This window comes from Vanessa atalanta, chromosome 9, assembly GCF_905147765.1.
Source record: "Vanessa atalanta chromosome 9, ilVanAtal1.2, whole genome shotgun sequence".
Classification (NCBI taxonomy): domain Eukaryota; kingdom Metazoa; phylum Arthropoda; class Insecta; order Lepidoptera; family Nymphalidae; genus Vanessa; species Vanessa atalanta.
The window spans coordinates 1,118,500-1,139,404 of NC_061879.1; the positions used below are offsets into that span (position 1 = coordinate 1,118,500).

General features: G+C 33.1%; 1 protein-coding gene across 2 annotated transcripts in view; it reads right to left on the minus strand.

Annotated features, from left to right (window-relative positions):
* The window catches only part of LOC125066164 (CUGBP Elav-like family member 4), a 571,369-nt gene that overhangs the window by 120,281 nt on the left and 430,183 nt on the right, over positions 1 to 20,905 (minus strand). For both annotated transcript variants that reach the window (XM_047674113.1, XM_047674112.1), the window contains exon 3: positions 16,714 to 16,839. In XM_047674113.1, the coding sequence (XP_047530069.1) occupies positions 16,714 to 16,839 (126 nt within the window). The remainder of the gene's footprint in view (positions 1 to 16,713; positions 16,840 to 20,905) is intronic.

A 20,905-nucleotide genomic window follows, 5' to 3' on the forward strand; every position in this document is an offset into this window, starting at 1 on the left:
TGATGCGTCCCACAACATAATGATTCTTCAGTCCACAGCCAACAGGCTCTTCTATCTCGTTTGTCACGCTCGCTCGGATGCCTGGGGTATTCATTATTTAAGGCACGTTGAGACTATTATATTCTAACGACTGAATTTTAGCTACGTTCAGTATTTCGACTGCTCTTTTGTAAATGGATATACCTATTAAACATTTTTTGTTGATCATTCATTATTTAATAATAACAAATTTTTTAACGATGTTATATTATCTAATCAACGTACGTACAGCGACGTAGACATTATAAATATATATATTATTATATGTTTCTGGTAAAGAAAATTAGATACATCCAATTTAAACCACGGAGACACCAAAGAGGATAACGTCACGCATACAACCGGTCACACTGGTCTGCCTGATACATAGTCTTCCAGGGTTTCTGAGACACAAAAATGTGATAAAAAATCGAATAAGTATAATGATAGATTATTATTATATTTCGAACATAAAGGAATATATTACGCACGAAACTTCAAATGAAATTATTGGCGTCGTATAGAAGGTTCGATCTTCGTTCCGAACTCAAATATAGCAATGATCCCTTTCAATAAACTATTTCCTCGAGGTACATAAACTTAAGACGGCTTCCGACAAGTTGGAACATAAAAACAAATAAATAGGACCGAATCGTGTTCTCTTTTATTTTCCTACGCCACTGGTCGTCGGATTGTTTCTAGACATCAATGTTTACGTGACTCTGCTTTATTAAAATTCCAACATTTGCCTCTATTTTTCCTTTTTATTTGACGTCGCTTTATGGTTAAACTTAATTAATTTCCACTACGCTACGTTCTAAGCTTTGTACGTGATATTCTCCTTACATAATTATAGTTTATTTAAATAAGGAATATTCAGCGTAGTTTACGTGTAGTCTAATTTTATGAAATTGCGATTAATCTTTAGCGAGTTTATTTAAAGTAAATTTATCATCACAAACTCGCTCATTTGTTTATTTAAATCTATTATTAAAAACGAATTAATAGCTGTTTATTGATAGATCGGTTGCAAGATTTTGAACAAACTTTATGTTTGATGGTTAGACTTAAAATTCTATTGTGACTATAATGGAAGTTGGAGATAAAACAGTCAGAATATATGTATTTATGAATTTGCAAGGTTATTTACTACATTTATATTCAATTTTTTTTATTGACAACACTAAGGTTTGTTAATAGCTACCACCAAAACAAAAATAATTACGAATAGAGAAGTAAAAGCTACTGAGCTATTTGTAATTTTCTATTTATAAAAAGATTGCGGAAATATAAATTCCGTTTTATGCGTAAATCTATGCGGGCCAGGCGACAAATATAAACTAGTAGTAAATATGATTAGACATTATCGTTCTTTAAATGACGCTGCTTAAAATAAATATTATACGTTCCATGTTTAGGAATAGCCTTTCGGGAAAACTTCAGGGGAGTTTATTGAACGATTAAAAAGAAACGATGCCCCGAGTTCCCGCCTTCAGGGACAAATTTACTTACTATTTATATAATGAGTTCCTTTGTAAAGCTTTATTGGGAACATTTTTATTCAGTAAAGAAAGTTACGCCTAAAATATATTCTATATAAATGAAAAACACTCTACCGCCAAACAAGAAGAACCTTGAACCCGAAAGAAGGATAAGGCATAATAATTATGCTCTAACAGATGACGATCATCCTATAAAACGCGAGTGAAGCCGCTGGCGACAACTAGTATAAAAAAGATTGGCATAACAAGCAATAAAACCTTTAAATAATATTGGCAAGAATGTTTATGTTGAAATATGTATTCTAAGGTATAAAAAACCATAATCAGTGAATTTGTAAGTCAATCTTTAAACAAAGGTAAGGCTCCGTGCCCGTCCGGGTAAGGTAGGTAGATATAGGCCACTAGAGACCTGTTTTAGTGTGAATACTACCCAAATGTCAGTAGGAAAGGTTAGTCAGAATATGATGTATTTTAAGTACATACCTGTTTTGCATTTTTATTAATATATTATTTAAAACATACCGCCTTTGTTAATAAATGTATAAAAAAATCTTATTACAAGAAGAGTATTAGGTTTATGTTAATATAGATGATGAGAGGCATAGTGAACCGAAAACTAATGCATAGTTTGTGATAAGGATAGAAAGAGTAAGAACGATATGAAGAAAGAGATGAAAATAAGAAAAAATACACATTCTCTAAATTAATGAATGAATGATAGTTTACGTTACGTATTTATTTTGAATTTAGAATATCATAAAACACCCTCTCCTGTTACAAATCTATATGTATACCAAACTGTATTTATTTAAAATATAACAAAGCATTTTAGTTTTTGAGCGTAATTAATTTTCTTAACTATCAAACGCTAACCGCTTCTCACGTAGACAGGATGACGAGTTATCATTTCACCTCGTTGTCACTGTCGTGGGTTAATGAACGAAGCTGCCATTTTGCACCCCAGTTATAAGGCTGTGCTGTAATCAACTGGGGCCTCGAGACTGATTCATAGCGAGTTACATTCAATGTTGGCCAAAATAAAGCTCGAATAAAATAACAATTTAGTTTTCTTGTTAAAGATTTAAAATGTTGATCATCTGGAAAAATCCTACATTGATCTGGGAAAGGCTTGAAGCTTATTCCACCATACTGTAGATACGGATTTCCAACCACACAAGTTTCCAATCAATGTTTTCCTTTCCCTTATTACTGGGTCATCTCCGGTAACTTAATTAACTTTATCATAGTTTGAAATTGTTACAAAATATAAAGTAAAGTAACAGGCTTTAAATGTTCCACGGCTGGGCTAAGGCCTTATCTTCTTCGAGGAGAAGGTTACAATTAGTAAGAAAAATAATTAAACTACGCCTAATAACTAATAACTAAAGTACTCCGAAGTAGTTTCAAGTGAAAATCCCGTTGAAATACAAAAATAAAATCAATAGCAGATGCTCGTCTTCATACGTTCCTTGAAAATTTATCTCTTTAAAGTCTCTTTAGCTAACGTTCTCATTCAAGTCATTATCTAGTGAGCATACGATTATATGCTCTCCGGGGAAGCGAATGTCCCCTGTTTTCATTTATTCATTGAAGGTAAACTCCGGCTAACGTACCGTTGGGACAGTAAAAGACGTTGTTGCAAATGGTCCTTGAAGTACTCTATTTGGATTAATTTATGGCTTTAAATGTTTTAGTTAATAGTGCTCTTAATGCTAGTTTTCTTATTGAATGTGTGATCTCTTGACTTGCAATGGGATCGCCCATTCTGCTTCTATACAACAGTCGATACACGGTCAGAGGCTTAGATCAACACGGTTACTTTGGATATATAAAATACAAGAAATGGCTTTCTTCTTGCCACATTAAAAAACTCAGTCTCGTTTCTATAATGTGACCGTAATAGTAGTAGTATAAGGTATTTGATTCAACCACAATGCCGTGAGCAAAATTTGCTCTTAAATAATAATTGATTTAATCTTTACATAGTCTAGGATCCTAAGTGAAAGGAAACTTAAATAAGTGTATTCTTAAAGGGATCAATACATATTATAAAACAGAATGCGAGCATTAGCATTAGCAGCCCGTAAATGTCCCACTGCTGGGATAAAAGCCTCCTCTCCCTTCGAGGAGAAGGTTTGAGCTTATTCCACCGCGCTGCTCAAATGCGGGTTGTCACATGCAGATTTCCTCACGATGTTTTCCTTCACCGCCGAGCACGAGATGAATTATAAACACAAATTAAGCACATGAAATTTCAGTGGTGCCTGCCTGGGTTTGAACCCGAAATCATCGGTTAAGATGCACGCGTTCTAGCCACTGGGCCATTTCGGCTCAAACAGAATGCGTGTATCGCATCTCAATAATACTACAAATAAACTTCATACTTTTATCACTAGACAGAGTGCTTCATGAGTAAGGTTTAAGTAATTTATGGAGTGTTTTTTCTACCCAGACGAAGCCGTGATAGGTATAAAGGCCGTGATAGTGATAAAGATTTATAAAAATGTATAATATTTAAAATATCGCTTAAATTTCATAATAACTACGATATTAATGAGCTTACATGCATGTAAGCGTTATGTAACGCTCGCATGAGGCTTCGGTAGTCCATTGAACGTTATTAATTTACACAAAATATTACGTTACGCTGTGACAATATATTATGACTGATATTATATTCTCATAAATTATGTTACGATAGAGATATTTTATTTAATTCTCATACGATATTATTGATAAAATTTTTAGTTATAAGTAAAGATAATATTTTTAATAAAAAAAGAAAAATAAGCATTCATTGCGCACACGGTAAAAAATTAAATATACTTGTACAAATTTAAGTGTACATATATTTTAACGCTTACATACATGCATCACACATTAACAGCCTGTAAATTTCTCACTGCTGCGGGCTAAAGCCTCCTCTCCCTTTGAGGAGAAGGTTTTGGAGCATATTCCACCTCGCTGCTCCAATGCAGGTTGGTGGAATACACATGTGGCAGAATTTAGTTGAAATTAGACACATGCAGGTTTCCTCACGATGTTTTCCTTCACCGCCGAGCACGAGATGAATTATAAACTCAAATTAAGCACATGAAAATTCAGTGGTGCTTGCCTGGGTTTGAACCCGAAATCATCGGTTAAGATGCACGCGTTCGAACCACTGGACCATCTCGGGTCTTAAGCATATAGATGCCTTATACACAATCTTCACCATAAAGAAAAGTAGTAAGCAATCATTATATCGAAAAGGAATAAGGATAATATCAAAAGTATGCGACTTATGTCTCTTTCTTGATAACTACCTCAATTATTCCACAAACAAACAGTCATGTATTGCCGCGTTCCGTTCTAAAGGGCGAGTGAGCCAGTTTAATTACAGGTACTATAATTTAAACAATTTAGATTATGTAATCACGTCATGTCACATTTCATTGTCTACTGAAAGGCTTCGTCTAATTTAAGGATGAACCCTAACACATAAGTAACACATTTGATATTGCGACATTATAATTTAAGTGAGTTACGTCTTTATTAAATTAAAAAATTATACCAATAATAAATATAAAACGTAAGTACGTTGGAACTTAATAAATCAATTCCTGAAATGAAAATACGTTGCAAATAGTGATTCAGCAAACAAATCGGTTAGCACCGATACGGGTATTTGAATTCATCGGCTCATCAGAGTGACTTGGCTTACAAAATGCTTCTCATGCTACGTCACGGTGACGTCACATCACCCTGAATTAATAGCCACTCGCGTAACACTTGAAACACGATTGTGTTGTTTGCTTAGCTTGTTTTCTATTAAACGTTTAAATTTAAGCTTCATAATTAAAGGTCGAAGTATATAATTAACATTTATAATTCTATTTATGTTTTAACGTAAGCAAAACAGTTTCTAAATTTCAGTCGAATATCGAATGTTTCGTTGATATTTTGAAATTGTATTCAGGAAAAAGTTGATTAATCTCTTCAGTAAAAAATTCATAAGTTCAATACCGTTTGTTCAATATTTGTTTTGTCGTATAGGTATTTGTCACTGCCTGTCCGCGTTATTTATTACCGTGTGACATGTGAGAATTTAATGAATTGCGCTTTATATAAGCCCAGTTAATTAAAACGCAGTCCTTAATTCTTTTATAGATATTTCATTAATACGAGAGACGTTAATTATAAATTTACCATTTTAATCGGCACGATAACAAGGTGCTGTTTACGGGAATGACGTTGTTTTCATTCATCACGGGACCGTCAAGTCCGTTTCGCAGCTCGCTTATTACATGGGAGGTGTTTGAATAATCCTCAGTTTCCACGGGGATCGCGTCATTACCGCGATATTGCCACGGTAATGACAGATAATAAATCGCTCCAGCGTCTGCGACACAGAAATGACTTCCTCTGGAATCGTCAGTCAGAAGTAGATAGTTATAATAAAATAATAGTCATGAAATAGTTTTATTATATTACGAATATTATTCGTTATTATTTACATACAAAAAAAAAAAAAAAATTTCAGAATTAATTTCGAAATTTTTTAGGGTTTAATAATAATAAATTATTTATTCTTATCTAAGCTGCGTCTATTTATCTTTATGTTATCAACATTGTTTGAAAATAATTTATACGTGGTCCAGTCATTCGACATCGTTGTAACTTCGCTCATTCTCCGTTCCATTGTTCCTTACGGGGGTTTTTCTATTAAGTACCTAATTAAGCCCCCCATTAATGGTGGGTCTCTAGTGGATCTCAGTTGTGAAGATGAGTTGTTGTTATTACCTTTACGACTATCTCGATTCGCTATCTCCGACTCTTTAACGGCGTAACGATAAACATAATATCGTATTACTAACGCATCCTAAGATTGCACATGCAAATTTGGGGTTATGATACATATCTTAACTAGTTGTTGAACTCGGTTTCGCTTTAGGGATTGGTTGTCATGTGTTAGGTAAATAAGTAGTAGTATGTTCTTCCTTGGAGTTCAAGTCGTTTGGTAAAGAAAGAGCGACAGACAGACAGATTTACTTTCACGAATATTATAAATTCTGTGCAATTAAACGTATGTTATATGTTTTTTATGCCTTGAAATAGTTTGCAACGTATTTACATAAAATGCTTTGAATGTCAAAATTGCTTCAATATTACGTCATCAATGAGCTATCAATCTCGGGAACTAAGACGTTATCTCCGTTGTACATGTAACCCAACAGTGGTAAGTATTTCTGCTTGGCGGAATGTATGATATGTGGGTACTACCTGCCCAGACCCGCCTGGGAAGCCCGCTTCCACAAAGTCCTATGAAACTTAGCGTTTAATATAATATTAGTACTTACGGTTTGTGCATCAGTAGATATATTTTGTTAAGTACCAAATGTTGTTTTTATTTCGAAATTACTTTTATTTTTTTATTTTTAATTATTCAAATATTTTTGAACATTAGACGCATTCAATTTCCGCGTATAAAAAACAAGATAATACATACAAACTCGCCCAGCAATTTGGTTGTATTTTCTAGGAGGAAAAAATATCAAGGTTTTACTTATTTCATCATACTATTTTCAACAATATGAGTCTTAATGAAATACATTTTTCATATCTAAAGTACCGGGAGTACAAAGCAGAGAAATATTTTTTTCCACATAGTTGAACACTGTCCCGCTCGGGGCAAAGTTTAATGTAACAAGAGCATTTTGGGATATGCCGGATAGGCTGAAGCAGGGTGGACATAATACACCTCTTTACGCTATATACATACAATTAAAATAAAAAGGGTATAAGGAGCCAATAGGCTCTTTTACTTAGTGGTAGGGCTTTGTTTAAGCCAGTATGGGTATCCGATCATCACATATTTTACCCCAAAACAATAATATTTAGTAGTGTTGTTTTCCGGCTTAAAGACTAAATAAGTATTATATAAGCGACATAAAACCTTAGTCTTCCAAGGTTGGTAGCGAATTGGCCATGTAAGGAATTGTTAATAATTCTTACAGCACCAATGTCTATGGACGACTTACCATTACGGGTTATCTGAGCTCATACGCCCGTTCGCCCATTAACAATAATATAGCTTTTACACAATAAGAAAACAAATAAATCTTAATCATGTATCTAATTTGTGTTTTAATTCATTTCAGGTTCGGTTCTCAAAGAAAGCATTGTAAGGAAACCTGTGTGTCTCTGGTAACATTCTGCTACATGGCTGCTCTGCTCATACACGCATTGGAGCAGCGTGCTGATATATGCACCTCTTATTAGTCTTATAAGACTATTCCTCCAATAAATAATAAAATAAATAATGGTCAATATGTTTTGATATGAGAGTCATGACATTCATTAAAACACCTACTAATCAAAAATAAACCGCTGTTCCATTTTCTTTAGTTGTATTCTTCAAAAACGGTCGTCTGTTTTTCATCTGATTTATGATTTGATATTGAAAACTCCTAATAATAAATAAAACAGTCTTATAATTTATTAACGTTAAGTTTTTGATAAAATATTTGTTCTAAAACAATAATTTAACGATGAAATCTCGAAAATTAAAGATCTCAGGGTAGAGGCCCGTTTGCTACAATATTTGAATAGGTCTTACAAATATTTTCGAGATTTGGGAGCCTTTGTGTTATGTTATACAGCATGTTCTAGTAAATAACAGCAGAGTTGTAAATTTATGTTATTACAAAATTTAGATATTTACAATTTAAAGTTTTAACGACTACACCACGTTAATCTAAACTTGAAGAAACGTGGTGTTTCCGAACCGATACGACTTGGCAACCTTCAAGAAAAGAGCGCACTCATTCCTCAAAAGCCAGCAACACACCTGCAAGCCCCCCAGTGTTGCAGATCTCAATGGGCGGTGGTAGTCACTTTCCATCAGGTGAGCCTTGCAACATATCACATAAAAAAGCTCCAATCTTTTTGCTCGAAGAGAGAAAAGGCCTTGGTCTTCTCACGCTCACTAAGACAACTTGTAAGCACGAGTGTCACTCTTACTAATGCACGTCGATAATAGTTTAACGTGGAGGGGCGCGCCTTCGTTAATAAATATATATTTATTATAATAAAGTATCAATTTACGTGTTGACACAATAACAATATTTGTGAATGCTTCTGTTTGTCACTTTTTGGTAAACTATGTTCCCTACCATTGGGCTGATTACAACGTACGTGGCCTCGACTAACTCTTGTCAAAAACCCCTTAGACAATTCTTACGATACTCCTGGGATAAAATATTGGAACGATTTCTTGAAATTAGTTGTTCTAAAGTAAATAAATAAAGTATCCTGATATAATGAAGATAGATTCGAGGCTCGTTATTGGCTTTGAAATAAAGTGAACTTGAACTTTAACGCCTCGGTAGCAGGGAATGAAGATTTATGAGTACACAAATGTCAAATAAGTAGTACTGGTATCATCTAAAAATTCTCTTGGTGAAAGATTAAATGAATAGGTTTTGTAAATTATTTTATACAATTATTACAAGGGCTTCCATTTTAATTACAACAAATTTGTCGATTAAACATATAGAATAATAGTTTAGCTTTAGTATTTTCTACTGAGGCTCCGACCCTGAACACTGTTTCGCTAACATGAGACGGTCACTGCATTTTGTGTCCTATGACGTCATTAAATCTTTTGCCATCGTCACAGAGCAGAAACCTCGATATTTGCAAGAGCACTTTTAATGAACTCCTTAGATGAGAAATGTTTATGATATTGTATCATACTAGACATTAAATGCAAAGTTTCATATGCCTTTTTTTAATATAAAATGTTCCGAATACGAAAGCGGATACTTTATAAAAGGCAACACGCATATGAATACAACTTGTTGATTTACACATGAAACGCCTGAGGGCGTGTTACGTCATTACTATTACGTGCGGCGTGACGGGCAAAAAGCGGGCGTGATTCGACGTGTCAATACGCTGTAGAACTTGAGGTAATTTTGTTTACATCTTTTGTTTATTATTGTATGGATTTTTTTTAAATGGTTAGATATATGTTTTTCTTGTAAAATATTTTATAGCACTCGTGTTAAATCATAATGAGTAATAATCTAATTTTAGAATTTAACGTGTGATCAATAAGTATTCGTATATTATACGCGGTATCAAAGCTAAGGTTGAAATTCAGGACAGAATAACATTATTTATTTATAACCAAAATGTTTATTATCTCGTGTCACTATCTGATTACCTTTAACCGAAATTAAAAAATTGTTCTTTTAAAAAAAGTGTTCGTTAAATATTTTCAATGATACTATCATATAAAACAGTCTAACTTGTTGAGTGTGGGCCGAGTAAGATTTATAAGTGAATAGCCTCGTGGTCGGTTACGTCATCACGATCACGCGCGCCGTGACGTAGCAAAGAACGTTAGTTGATGAGTCGGTATATTAGGACTTAAGTCAGATATTTCCAACGATATTTTCACTATTTAAGACGTATTGTTAATTACACTCGATAAGATAGTTACCGTTATAACTTTATGAAGTTCAATGTAATGTTTAATTGTAGAAGTATTTTTAATATCTTGTATATAATATAATAGTCTATTGAATTATTCAAGTGACTTCTTCGATAGTAGCTGTTATATTCATAATATGTATTTACAATACAGAGATTATAATTATGTATGCGCGTTCAAACACCATTTTAATAAAATTCGTGCTAATAACATTCACGCGAAGCTAAAGAGCCTATAAATACAATACATAAACCACAGCAAAGGCCGTTCTGATGTCACATTGTAATTGTATGCCAGGAACGCCGGGAACGCCGGTGCGCGGTTGATTTGCGGCGAACGCCGGCGTTGACGTTACGTGGGCGCCACGTCGACGTGAAGTCAGCGGACGCCTCTGACAGCTACGGAATTGCCGCGTAATGAGCGGCCGACTTTGAGGTTACTTTGCTCGTAGCGCTTTACAAAGCAAAAAGCTTACCATGTGATTTAAAAAAAAAAAACATTACCATAAACGATTAATTTGAGAAATTTTAACCGAATATTGGATCATTTCAAATTATCAAAAAAAAAAAATACTTTATTCAAGTAAGCTGTCTCATAGTTTTAAAGCAATATCAATGAAGCGGTTAGGAGAATCAGTAAAATAATCGATCAAAATTTTATATTCCGAAAATAAATCAATAAATACAAACAAACCAAAGGATCGACCTTGATGTATTTATTATAATTTTAATCAGTTCCTTTCAAATATTTATAAATCAAATTAGATTTCGAATTATAATTTATTCATACCTCGCGACTACGCTATATCTAAGATACCGCAAGGTACCGAACATCACTAACTTTTATTGCTTAAAGCAAAATACTTTTACATTTTCTTATAAACCTGTTGGGTTGAAATGTCCATCCAATCAACTAGACTCCTATAAGGAAACTGTTGTGAAAATTGCAATTTTAAGGTCGACACTCAATGTTACTGTATTATTTATAAAGGTTCGAAACCTCTTAGATTCACGTCAGCTCTCGAAATATGGACCCGAAGTAGATAAGGTGCGGTGGCAATAAAATATCGCGAATCACTGCGTCACGATCGCGGGCCCTTGTCCCGACCAATGAGAATTCAATTTCACCACTCCACATACTCGGCTTTTCGGTTTTACATGTGACATACTGCTCTTGGGATAAACCATTTTAATATAATTTTCTCCTTTCATTTTCCTATAAATTTAATTCATTGAAAAACATAAAACTTCTTTATTCTGGTAGAAGCGTTTATACATTTGCTATCGTTCGTGTTTTGTTTTAATAGCAAGTTTAAAAAAATCCAATTATAGTTTTGGTTGAGACGATCAAATCCAATGGAATATTTTGAGGAAGTAAAAAACCGGTAAATATAATATTCCTCTTCTACTTCATATTGGGTTATTTTTAAACATCAATCTGTAATCTAGTCCAATGAGGTAAGTATAAAACAATCTTTAATAATTTAATTTAATTTATTTTACAGCAAGTTTTATAAATCGTAGACTTTAATTATGATTAATACCAAATTATTGGGAAGCGACATATGTCCGAAACGTAGTCGAAACACATACAATTGTAACCTCGTTCATTATGGACACACAAAGGACAACAATAAAAAGTAGGTATTGCCTTCCAACGATTATGTCGTGTGGAGTATTAGGTGCTGGATCGTGGAGTTTTTTAACTGACGCTCTGATACGGGTCCGTACGGCATTACAAATTCGAATGGCATTTGTTTAGAATCGAGTGTTAAGATATGCGTATCGAGATAAGGAGGGGGGGGGGTCGGAAGTCGAGCTTAATTTGCAATATGTAGCAATTTTGTGATTTCTGTTCCGGAATAGCCCTGATTAAATTAGATATTGATATTAGCCGAGATGTCCCAGTGGTTAGAACGCGTGCATCTTAACCGATGATTTCGGGTTCAAACCCAGGCCAGCACCACTGAATTATCATGTGCTTAATTTGTGTTTATAATTCATCTCGTGCTCGGTGGTGAAGGAAAATATCGTGAGGAAAGCCTGCATGTGTCTAAATTCAACGAAATTCTGCCACATGTGTATTCCACCAACCCGCATCGGAGCAGCGTGGTCGAACATTCCCCAAAAACCCTCTCCTCAAAGGGAGAGGAGGCCTTAGCCTAGCAGTAGAAAATTTACAGGCTGTTAATGTAAATTAGATATTTGTTTCAGTGTAGATTTTTTATTTTAATACGAATGTTATACATATATTCGCGAAGGTCTTTGTGACGTAATAATTAATTGTAATATGATACATTAAATTTTTACTTTAATACTTTATAAATTTGTCGCTCATCATATATTACCGAGATCACTAACAAATGATTTCTTTAAAAGCGAATATAAATAAGATTATTATTTTTAAAACTTTGTCCCCATATTAGAGACTAATATAATATTAACTCACTATTTCTTAAGCATTTGTTTTACGTCATATAATTTATATTATAAATAAATATATATTAATCAAGAACTGTTTTTAGTATATTGAAAAACTATTAAGGAAATCGCTCAGAGTAATATGTAAATATCAGGTTATGATTAAATTTAGTCCTTCTGCGTTTGAAAAAGGGCTTTACCCTTTATTATAATGAAAAACTCACATAATTATATAATAGGTCATTGACATTTCAAAAAAAAAAAAAAAGATGCTTATCGAATAAATACATTTTTGCTCCAATTGTTATAATAATCTTACCTTGTTACGATAATACATAATCTAGTCTCTGAGAATTCTCAGCCACGTTCGAAAGCCGTTTGCTCCTGCCATTATCATACGTTATTTTAGAGGTTCAGACAATACGTCAGGCGACCTCGTGAGTCGTCGCTAAGTGTGAAGTAAATTGGCGATATTTTACGACTTAGCCGTTACTAGGGCTGTAAAGAGAGCGAGTTTGCGGCAATTTTACGATGGTTATACGCCGTGACCTGCACCCTTATTACGGTTGGACGAAACGATAACAAGACTAACGTGGATGGATGTTGCTACGGATTTCAGTATTTTTGGAAAATAAAGGTTATTCGCGAAATGTATGAATAGTGTCGTCGGTGTCTTGAATTGAAATATTTATACGTTAAACTTCATACATAGAGTTCAAGAAATGTTCAAATGTTTATAATATATTTTAAAGTAAGAAAAATGTTACTGAGTGTTGTACTGAAATATATTCAAATTTAAATTTCGAATCTTTTCTAATCCTTGCAGTTTTAATTTAAAGTATAAGATATTAGAAGCTATTATATCGAACCCAAAGTTCTGGAAAGTATGTATAAAATATAATTCTGAATAAACCTCATTGTTCCAGAAACTTCGACATTCAGAAAGGTCTAGAATAAAACCAGTACGATCATTCGTGGTGAGTCGTAGTGATAACGCCAGAATAGAAGATTAAAGAGACTTTTATTGACCGTTACCGGGTTCTGTTACCGGCGAAAGTGATTTCGTTCCCCTTTAATTGTATAGGTAAAATACGCGGGTACTTTGTGGCTCGGTTCGGAGGAATTATGTTTTCTGCTGAAATACCGCGATTTATGTTACACTTAAGTACTAAGTATAAAAGTATTTGGTTGTAAAAGAGTTTCTGATAGTAGACGCAATGTTTATATCCGGCACATTAAAATCTTACATTTAATATAAATGGAATTATTATTAAAAAAGAAAAATTATGATATCGGTAGGCGGACGAGCAAATGGGCCACCTGATGGTAAGTGGTCAATCGCCCATAGACAATGGCGCTGCAAGAAATATTGACCATTCCTTACATCACCAATGCACCACCAACATAGGGGAATAGATATTATAAGAGTAGATATTTTGATATCAATCGTGTCTTTAACGACATTTTAATTCCATTGGCGAATTTATTTTGTGATCAATAAAGTATGTAGTTTGAATGTCTTGCAAATATGAATTTAAATTTAGTTTCAAATGTTATATTTGTAAAGTGATCAGTCAGTCAGTCAAATATTTTTTATACTTTTCTAAATGAGGTCTCCACGTAGACTTGTCTTTATAAATATAGAGTACATAAATTCGACCTTGAAGTCTTATTTCTAACCTTTCAAAGAAATTTCACTTATATGAAAAAAAAAAGTTCTGAATGCCAATGATACAATTTAAAACACCGTTTTAAAGCAAAACCACTTTAACTTATTAAAAACTTCAACGTATAAGTCGGAAAATTGTAATTAAATGTGGATTAAATGAAAAACTTCGACGCGTGAAGACTCGTAGGCATAATAGTAAAGTAGCCTTAGAACGTTTACTTTTTTCACAACTTCAAGTGTCAAAGACTGAAAGCGAGGCTGAAATTCCACTTAATTTATAATTAAAACGTCGACAGCGATAACGTTGAGGAGCTCATAAAAATGAGTTTATCGCACCGCGGCGCCGTACGTAATTAAAGAGAATTAACAATTTCGTCCTACATCTGTTGTACAATTGCTTTCATGTTAATAACTTTATCGTCCAATAATGACGGAGTAGGCAGTTCGGGCATAAAAAGTGTAATGTACATAAAGACAGCGCCGCTTAGGCAACTAACAAACCACGCAGCGTTAGCCGAGTTTACGAGCTCAAACTCAATTAAAATCCGACGAAATTCAAGCGAGAACAAAATGAAATTTAAGTTGCGTAGCGCCGAGACGGGCTGTCGCTGTGTAGCTATGACGTAGTACGTGGTCGCGGCTGTTTCAATTTGAATTAGTAGTACACATTTGCGTGCTAGTCAACTTAGGTAATTGTTGGCGACAGTCGAATTTAATGTCGTTGCTTAACACGCCGCTTGAGCTTTGAATTGTTGTTGTGAATTGTTAACGCTTTTCTTATTTTATAATTACGTAATTTGTATTAATAAAATGTATTCCAAATATTATTTGAAACTATTGCATATACATTTTAGTTTAGGCGTTTAATGTTTATTACAAAGTCATTCACTAAATATATATTTAAAAAAATAATTTATCATATTTTTATTCGTTTTAGTCTTCTTTCTTCTGATTGATATTTATTTGCATTCAATTATTTCTATTTAGACAGTTGGATTAAATTGGTAATGTTTGCTTCAATACAAGCAAGTAATTAAAATTGTTTATATAATTCCCAGTTTATAACTAAAATGGAATTTACCAATATTTTTTAAAAACCTAGTTTCAATTAATTTTTATAAATTACGTACACGAAATACAGTCGAAACATACGTCTACATGCCGTAGCTGAGTGCTACGGCAAAGTTACCGATTGTTGCTATCGCTACGAAATGACGTAGCACATGAACCTCGTACATTTAACATTAAAAGTATTGCAAACTTCATTTAGATTTCCTGATTTATTCATTTAAATATATATTAATTATAATTAGACTGTTTTTTAAATATTTACAACCATTTTATTACATGGAATGTTTAGATTATTGTGCAAAGTCTGTTGACGTACGTTTTTTTTTTATATTCTTTGTTTTGTTAACACACAAAACTATTGATTTGATAAAAATTACGGTGTTATACTATAAACGTAGTGTTAAAACATATAATATGACGTGAAAAAGCAATTTTATTATAATGTACGTATTTACACGTTGAAAGAGAATTGATATTCATAATACGAACTTGTAATGTAGAATGATGAATAGTAATAACTTGGAAAGAGAAACTTAGAATATACCTAGAGATAGAGGAGACAAAATACTGAACCTAATTCATTGGCGCTGAATGTCTTTAATGGAATCTAAAGTAACCCAACGTAAACCCGCAATCTAATAAACTTGGTGTTAGGGCTTCGTTAAGCAAGTATAGGTATAACCCACTTATGTATTCATTCTACCTCCAAGCATCGATATTTACTATTGTTGTTTTCCGGCTTGAAGGCTGAGCCAGTGTCTATATGTACAAGGGGCATAACATCATAGTTCACATGATTGGTTGCCACCAATGTAATTTGCCCATTACCAATGTCAGGAAAGGTAAAAATGTTCAACGGCGCCGATGTCTGACTGGTGGTGTCTTATTAACATCAAGTGGCACATTTGACAACGAATGACATAAAAAATCATCTTCTTGGTTATATATATCATTATAATTTTATTCTATAAATATAAAGTGGGTTTTATAGTGTATTATATTATGTATTATATAGTGTAATATCTAGCAGTAATTTGATATACTGCGAATTGCTTGGAATAAAATAGAACAACACTTTCGAATATATTTCGCTGATTACAATCTTCGTAATGACATGACAAATTTATATTGACCTGTGTCTTGATTAGATTCGCTTCCTATTGTGTGTCAAAGTATATTCGGTTTTTAAATTTCGCGAGCTCCCACACGCACGAGGACAATAGAACTGCGTGGGAGTGAAATTTATCGTATCAACTTCTTACGTCTGATTACTTTGCGTTCGTGCGAATATTTCTCTTTAATATGCAATTTTCTGGTAAGGAAAAACATTACACATACCTTTCAAGGTGGTTTTAGTATAAATTATTTTTGACTTAACGGAATAATTAATAAGGTCCTTTAATTGGTCTAAGTGAATATAAATAACTGATGAGTTCTACCCAGACGGGCTTGCACATAGCCCTACCACCATACCTTGGTTTGTCCAACGAAACTTTAGCTGTAGTATTTCTGTAAGGCAAAAACAATAATATTATAACAGTTATAAGAACTTACCTTTACTCGCACCGTCCGGGCCACGAAGTATCGAACACTCTTCTATTGTACCGAACGGCGTGAACAATTGACGCACATCCTCCTCAGTTTGTTGTTTGCTGAGCATGCCAACGAACAGCTTCCGATCTGCGAGGAGAATGGGGTATTAGTTGAGGTACCGTGCACACTACAGTGACACTGAGCCACACCACAAAAGCCCAGCGGTGGTGCGTGGAGCTGCGGACTTTAAATATACCGTGCTAATGTACCCCAGGAATTCGAAGTGCGACGGTGACGGGTGCGAGTGACGGACATAATTTGAAGTCATGATTTTTGTACATATACAAAAATATCTTAATTTAATTATCTAATAAACGTTTAAATATTGACACGAATAAATTCAATTTGAAAACCATATATAATATGCGACCCAGCTCAGCAGTAGGCCATTGAATTTTACACAAGTTGTTCTGACAATTAAACTTCGCGTCCACACGATAGCTTAGAACAAATATAAACATTGTTTTATAACCTTTGGCATTATTACATATGATTTTATTGATATAATTTGCAGATAGTAAACCATGACTTCAATACAATAATAATATAAATTTTAACAAGGCGTTGGCAGTCAAAAATATTGTCGGTATAACAGTTTGCAAAATGGTGGGGCTTTTGGAAAATATGACAAAATACATAATTTATCTGTTATATCGGCGAATATCGAGAGGGTTACAATCTGACGATCAGCCAACGCCCCGTATGCAGGGCCCTCACCGCCGCCCCGACACGCGACCCCGCGCTTCACCGTTATCATACACAAAACAACAGCTTCTATAAAACACATATAACACACAGGTTTAGTCAAAATGAAACAACGAACATAATTCAAATCCAGACCAACACATAATTAGCACATTACACTAAATAGTGACTCTTCAAACGCAGAGGGTTCCGTAGGAATTTAAATATGCACGGTTAAAGGGAGTGGGCAGGGGCGAACTTAGGCACGATATCATACTACGGAAACCTCGAATACTCAATGAACGCGAAAGTAGATTTTGTTGTAAACATTATCTGAGCGTTTGTCTGTCTTAATCAAGCGCGGCACCCAATACGTTTTCCTCAAACAACTAACTAATCTAGCGGCAGTTATCGGGCTTTTTAGCATTGGGCTTTATACACAAATCAACGCCATTTGAATAAATCAACGACAAAATAACAATAATACACTAATTACGTTTCGAAATGAATACGAAAAATAAAATATCTCTTACAGCACGACGATTACTAAGTGCAGAGTGAGCCGTTCATTGTTCAATGTCGAATCTACGAAAGTGGAGGCGAATGCTCCTCAACAATCACATAAACCAAATTTTAACGAATAAAATCGATAAACATTTACCGAATACAGTGCTCCATTTTATTTAACAGTATTAAACATAAATGTTATTATCGAAATTAAATTGAAATCCATTGTTAAGTAATTCGTAAGTATAATATATTCGTTGACGTATAAATTGGAACACTTTAATCACTTATAAACAAAACCATAGTTAGTCGTACATTTATGTACATCTATAACAATCTATGACAGTATAACAGTCAAAATTCAAACAACAAAAAGAATATAAATAATAAAAACCGGCTTATTTCACCACAAACTTTATTTCAAGCGCTTTGACGCGAATAATTAATTTTATTAATGTCGTTTAAATTCAATCCGGTTCTGTCCATTATCATAAAAGTGTAGTCTTCAACGTAAAGCGTTAGATCATTATACAAATGACATTATTGTCCATTTATAACGACGCTAAAAATGTCGCTTCATAATTTGATATAATCAGTTATACTCACGAAATTCATAAACTTTTTTAAACAAAATAGCACATGATTAATTGTATCAAATAGAACTCGGCTCAATTAAGTAAAAACAGCGGAATAATATTCGATACAAAATATATAAAGGTGGTGAAATGGCCTTTAAAAATAAAAAACAAACGAACGAGTTAGAAATCAAAATAAATTAAGCAAGGCTCCTATAGATTCGACGTGGAACTATCTCACTTCGCGCGCTATAGACAGACAGTGAACAGAACAGCCTAGGGCACGCACAAAACACGCTACCTTTATCCGCCTACGCGCGCTGTCTTCCCGCACCCCCTGTAACACAAAAACATGCTACACACGCTTACTCCACCGCTTGACTTCAGCACGATGTGTACATCACTTGAGTTGGATCCAGTTGGAAATCATTATCAGTGTTTTTTTTTATATTTCATATACATATTTTACTTTATTAATATTCTGGATTTTGAAAATGGAACTTATAATTGATTTGGAGAGTGATAGAGTTTTTTTTTTAAATCACTTTTAGTCTATGAAGGCACACATGTTAAAACCAACATTCAAAAATTCAATATCATTCAATAAACTGATATTATTTTTTTCTTTTCACATACGTTTATTTTTAAAACAATTTTTAGTTATAAAATTTAGTTTATTTATATTAATCGTTGACTCGTTAAGTGGCTATTAAGTATCTCAAATAAGTTTTTTATTATGATAATTAACAAAATGGAGGTTGTCACAGTTATTTTATTTCTGAAAGATTTTATTTACGGTTGTTTATGTGTATATTTTTTTGTTATCATTGATAATTTAATAATTTTTGAACATAGTTTGAAAAACCTTTCTTTAAATATATTTATGAATTAACTTCTTAGAACGATTTATTATTAATCGTAAAAAAATATATATTTCAACGAATCGAATCGAATCGAATCGAATCATTTACAGGTTTTGCTTAAATTACTGACCAAAGAAGAAATCTAAGTGAAAAAGTTAAAAAGAAAATATACTAACTTAGAGATATACAACGCAATAGACAAAAAGTCTTTTCAAGGCTTTCGTAATAGACATTTAAAGTCGTAACAATGACGGAAGAGTAATTTGCAAATATTAAATTTTTAAGTTAAAATAATTCACAATTTATCGGGACGCGTTTTGTTTCGATGAATTTTTATGTTTATTAAGGATGCTGATCCATTTGTACGGATTTGTTCGGATAAAAACTCGTAACTGGGATGATCGTTACAAATACAGCGAAACAAAAAGGATGAAATGAAAAATATGGTTTTACGGACTCGAATGATAAAGTTCGAAGCGGTTTCGAGTGGATTTTCCTTTAGATTGCAGATACAGTTGAAAGAGGAAAATAAAAATAGTATTAATATTATATTTACTGTTATGTAATTATTATTTATCTAGTCTTCGTGTAGTTTCATTTGTAGACATTTTATTTTAATGTTTTAATAATATTTATTTCTAGCCTTTTAACATCACCGTCAACCATTTAAAAAAAAGTTGCAAAACATAATAATGTATGCATGTTGCATGTATGTAGATAATATATGTATGTGTGTATACGTACATTGATGAGAATGTATTATTGCTTTTTTAATTTGATTTTTACAGATAATAACTATAAATTCAATTCGAATGTTTATGTTAAAATTGTTATATTAAAAGTAACAGTGTAAGTATTTAAGCTTTTTATAGAGAAGCACATAATATAACATTACGATTTCCTTTATAATCTTACCATTATGTATTCATGTGTGTATTTTTTATAAATATATAAACGAGAGCATTTCTATGTTGAGATACATAGACTTCTCAAAACATGTCCGAAAATATAAAGGTAACACAATCATGTAATTGGTTTCTTTTTTAAATTTAAACACGTATGTGTTAAAGAGCTGGAACTAAAATGTCATCGGAAGAATAGAAATAAATAGAACCTTCGAGAATATAATAGAAGAAAAGTTATCAGCCTACCTCAAACATACCTTTCAAAGACCTTTCGTTCTTATTAATATTTTAAAATGACGTACCCGTTATTGAATCTGACGTAAATAACGCTCTTAAAACTATAATTATATAGTTCTCTGAAAAGGTTAGCTGTCAATAGTGACATCTAACATTTTACTCCTGACCTTAGTTGTCAATTACGTCAAGTAGACTAAACTTACTTATTCATAGTGATTGGGGTAGAATTTTATATTATACAGCGTTGAAAATGATTCATAAAGTATATTATCAGAATGTATCAGCTGTATAATCCTCAGTCATAATATATAAACTCCTAGGCGTTAATTAAGGGAAAGGACTATTAATATTGTCGAGAATTGATGAGGTTAGCGTTTTCAAC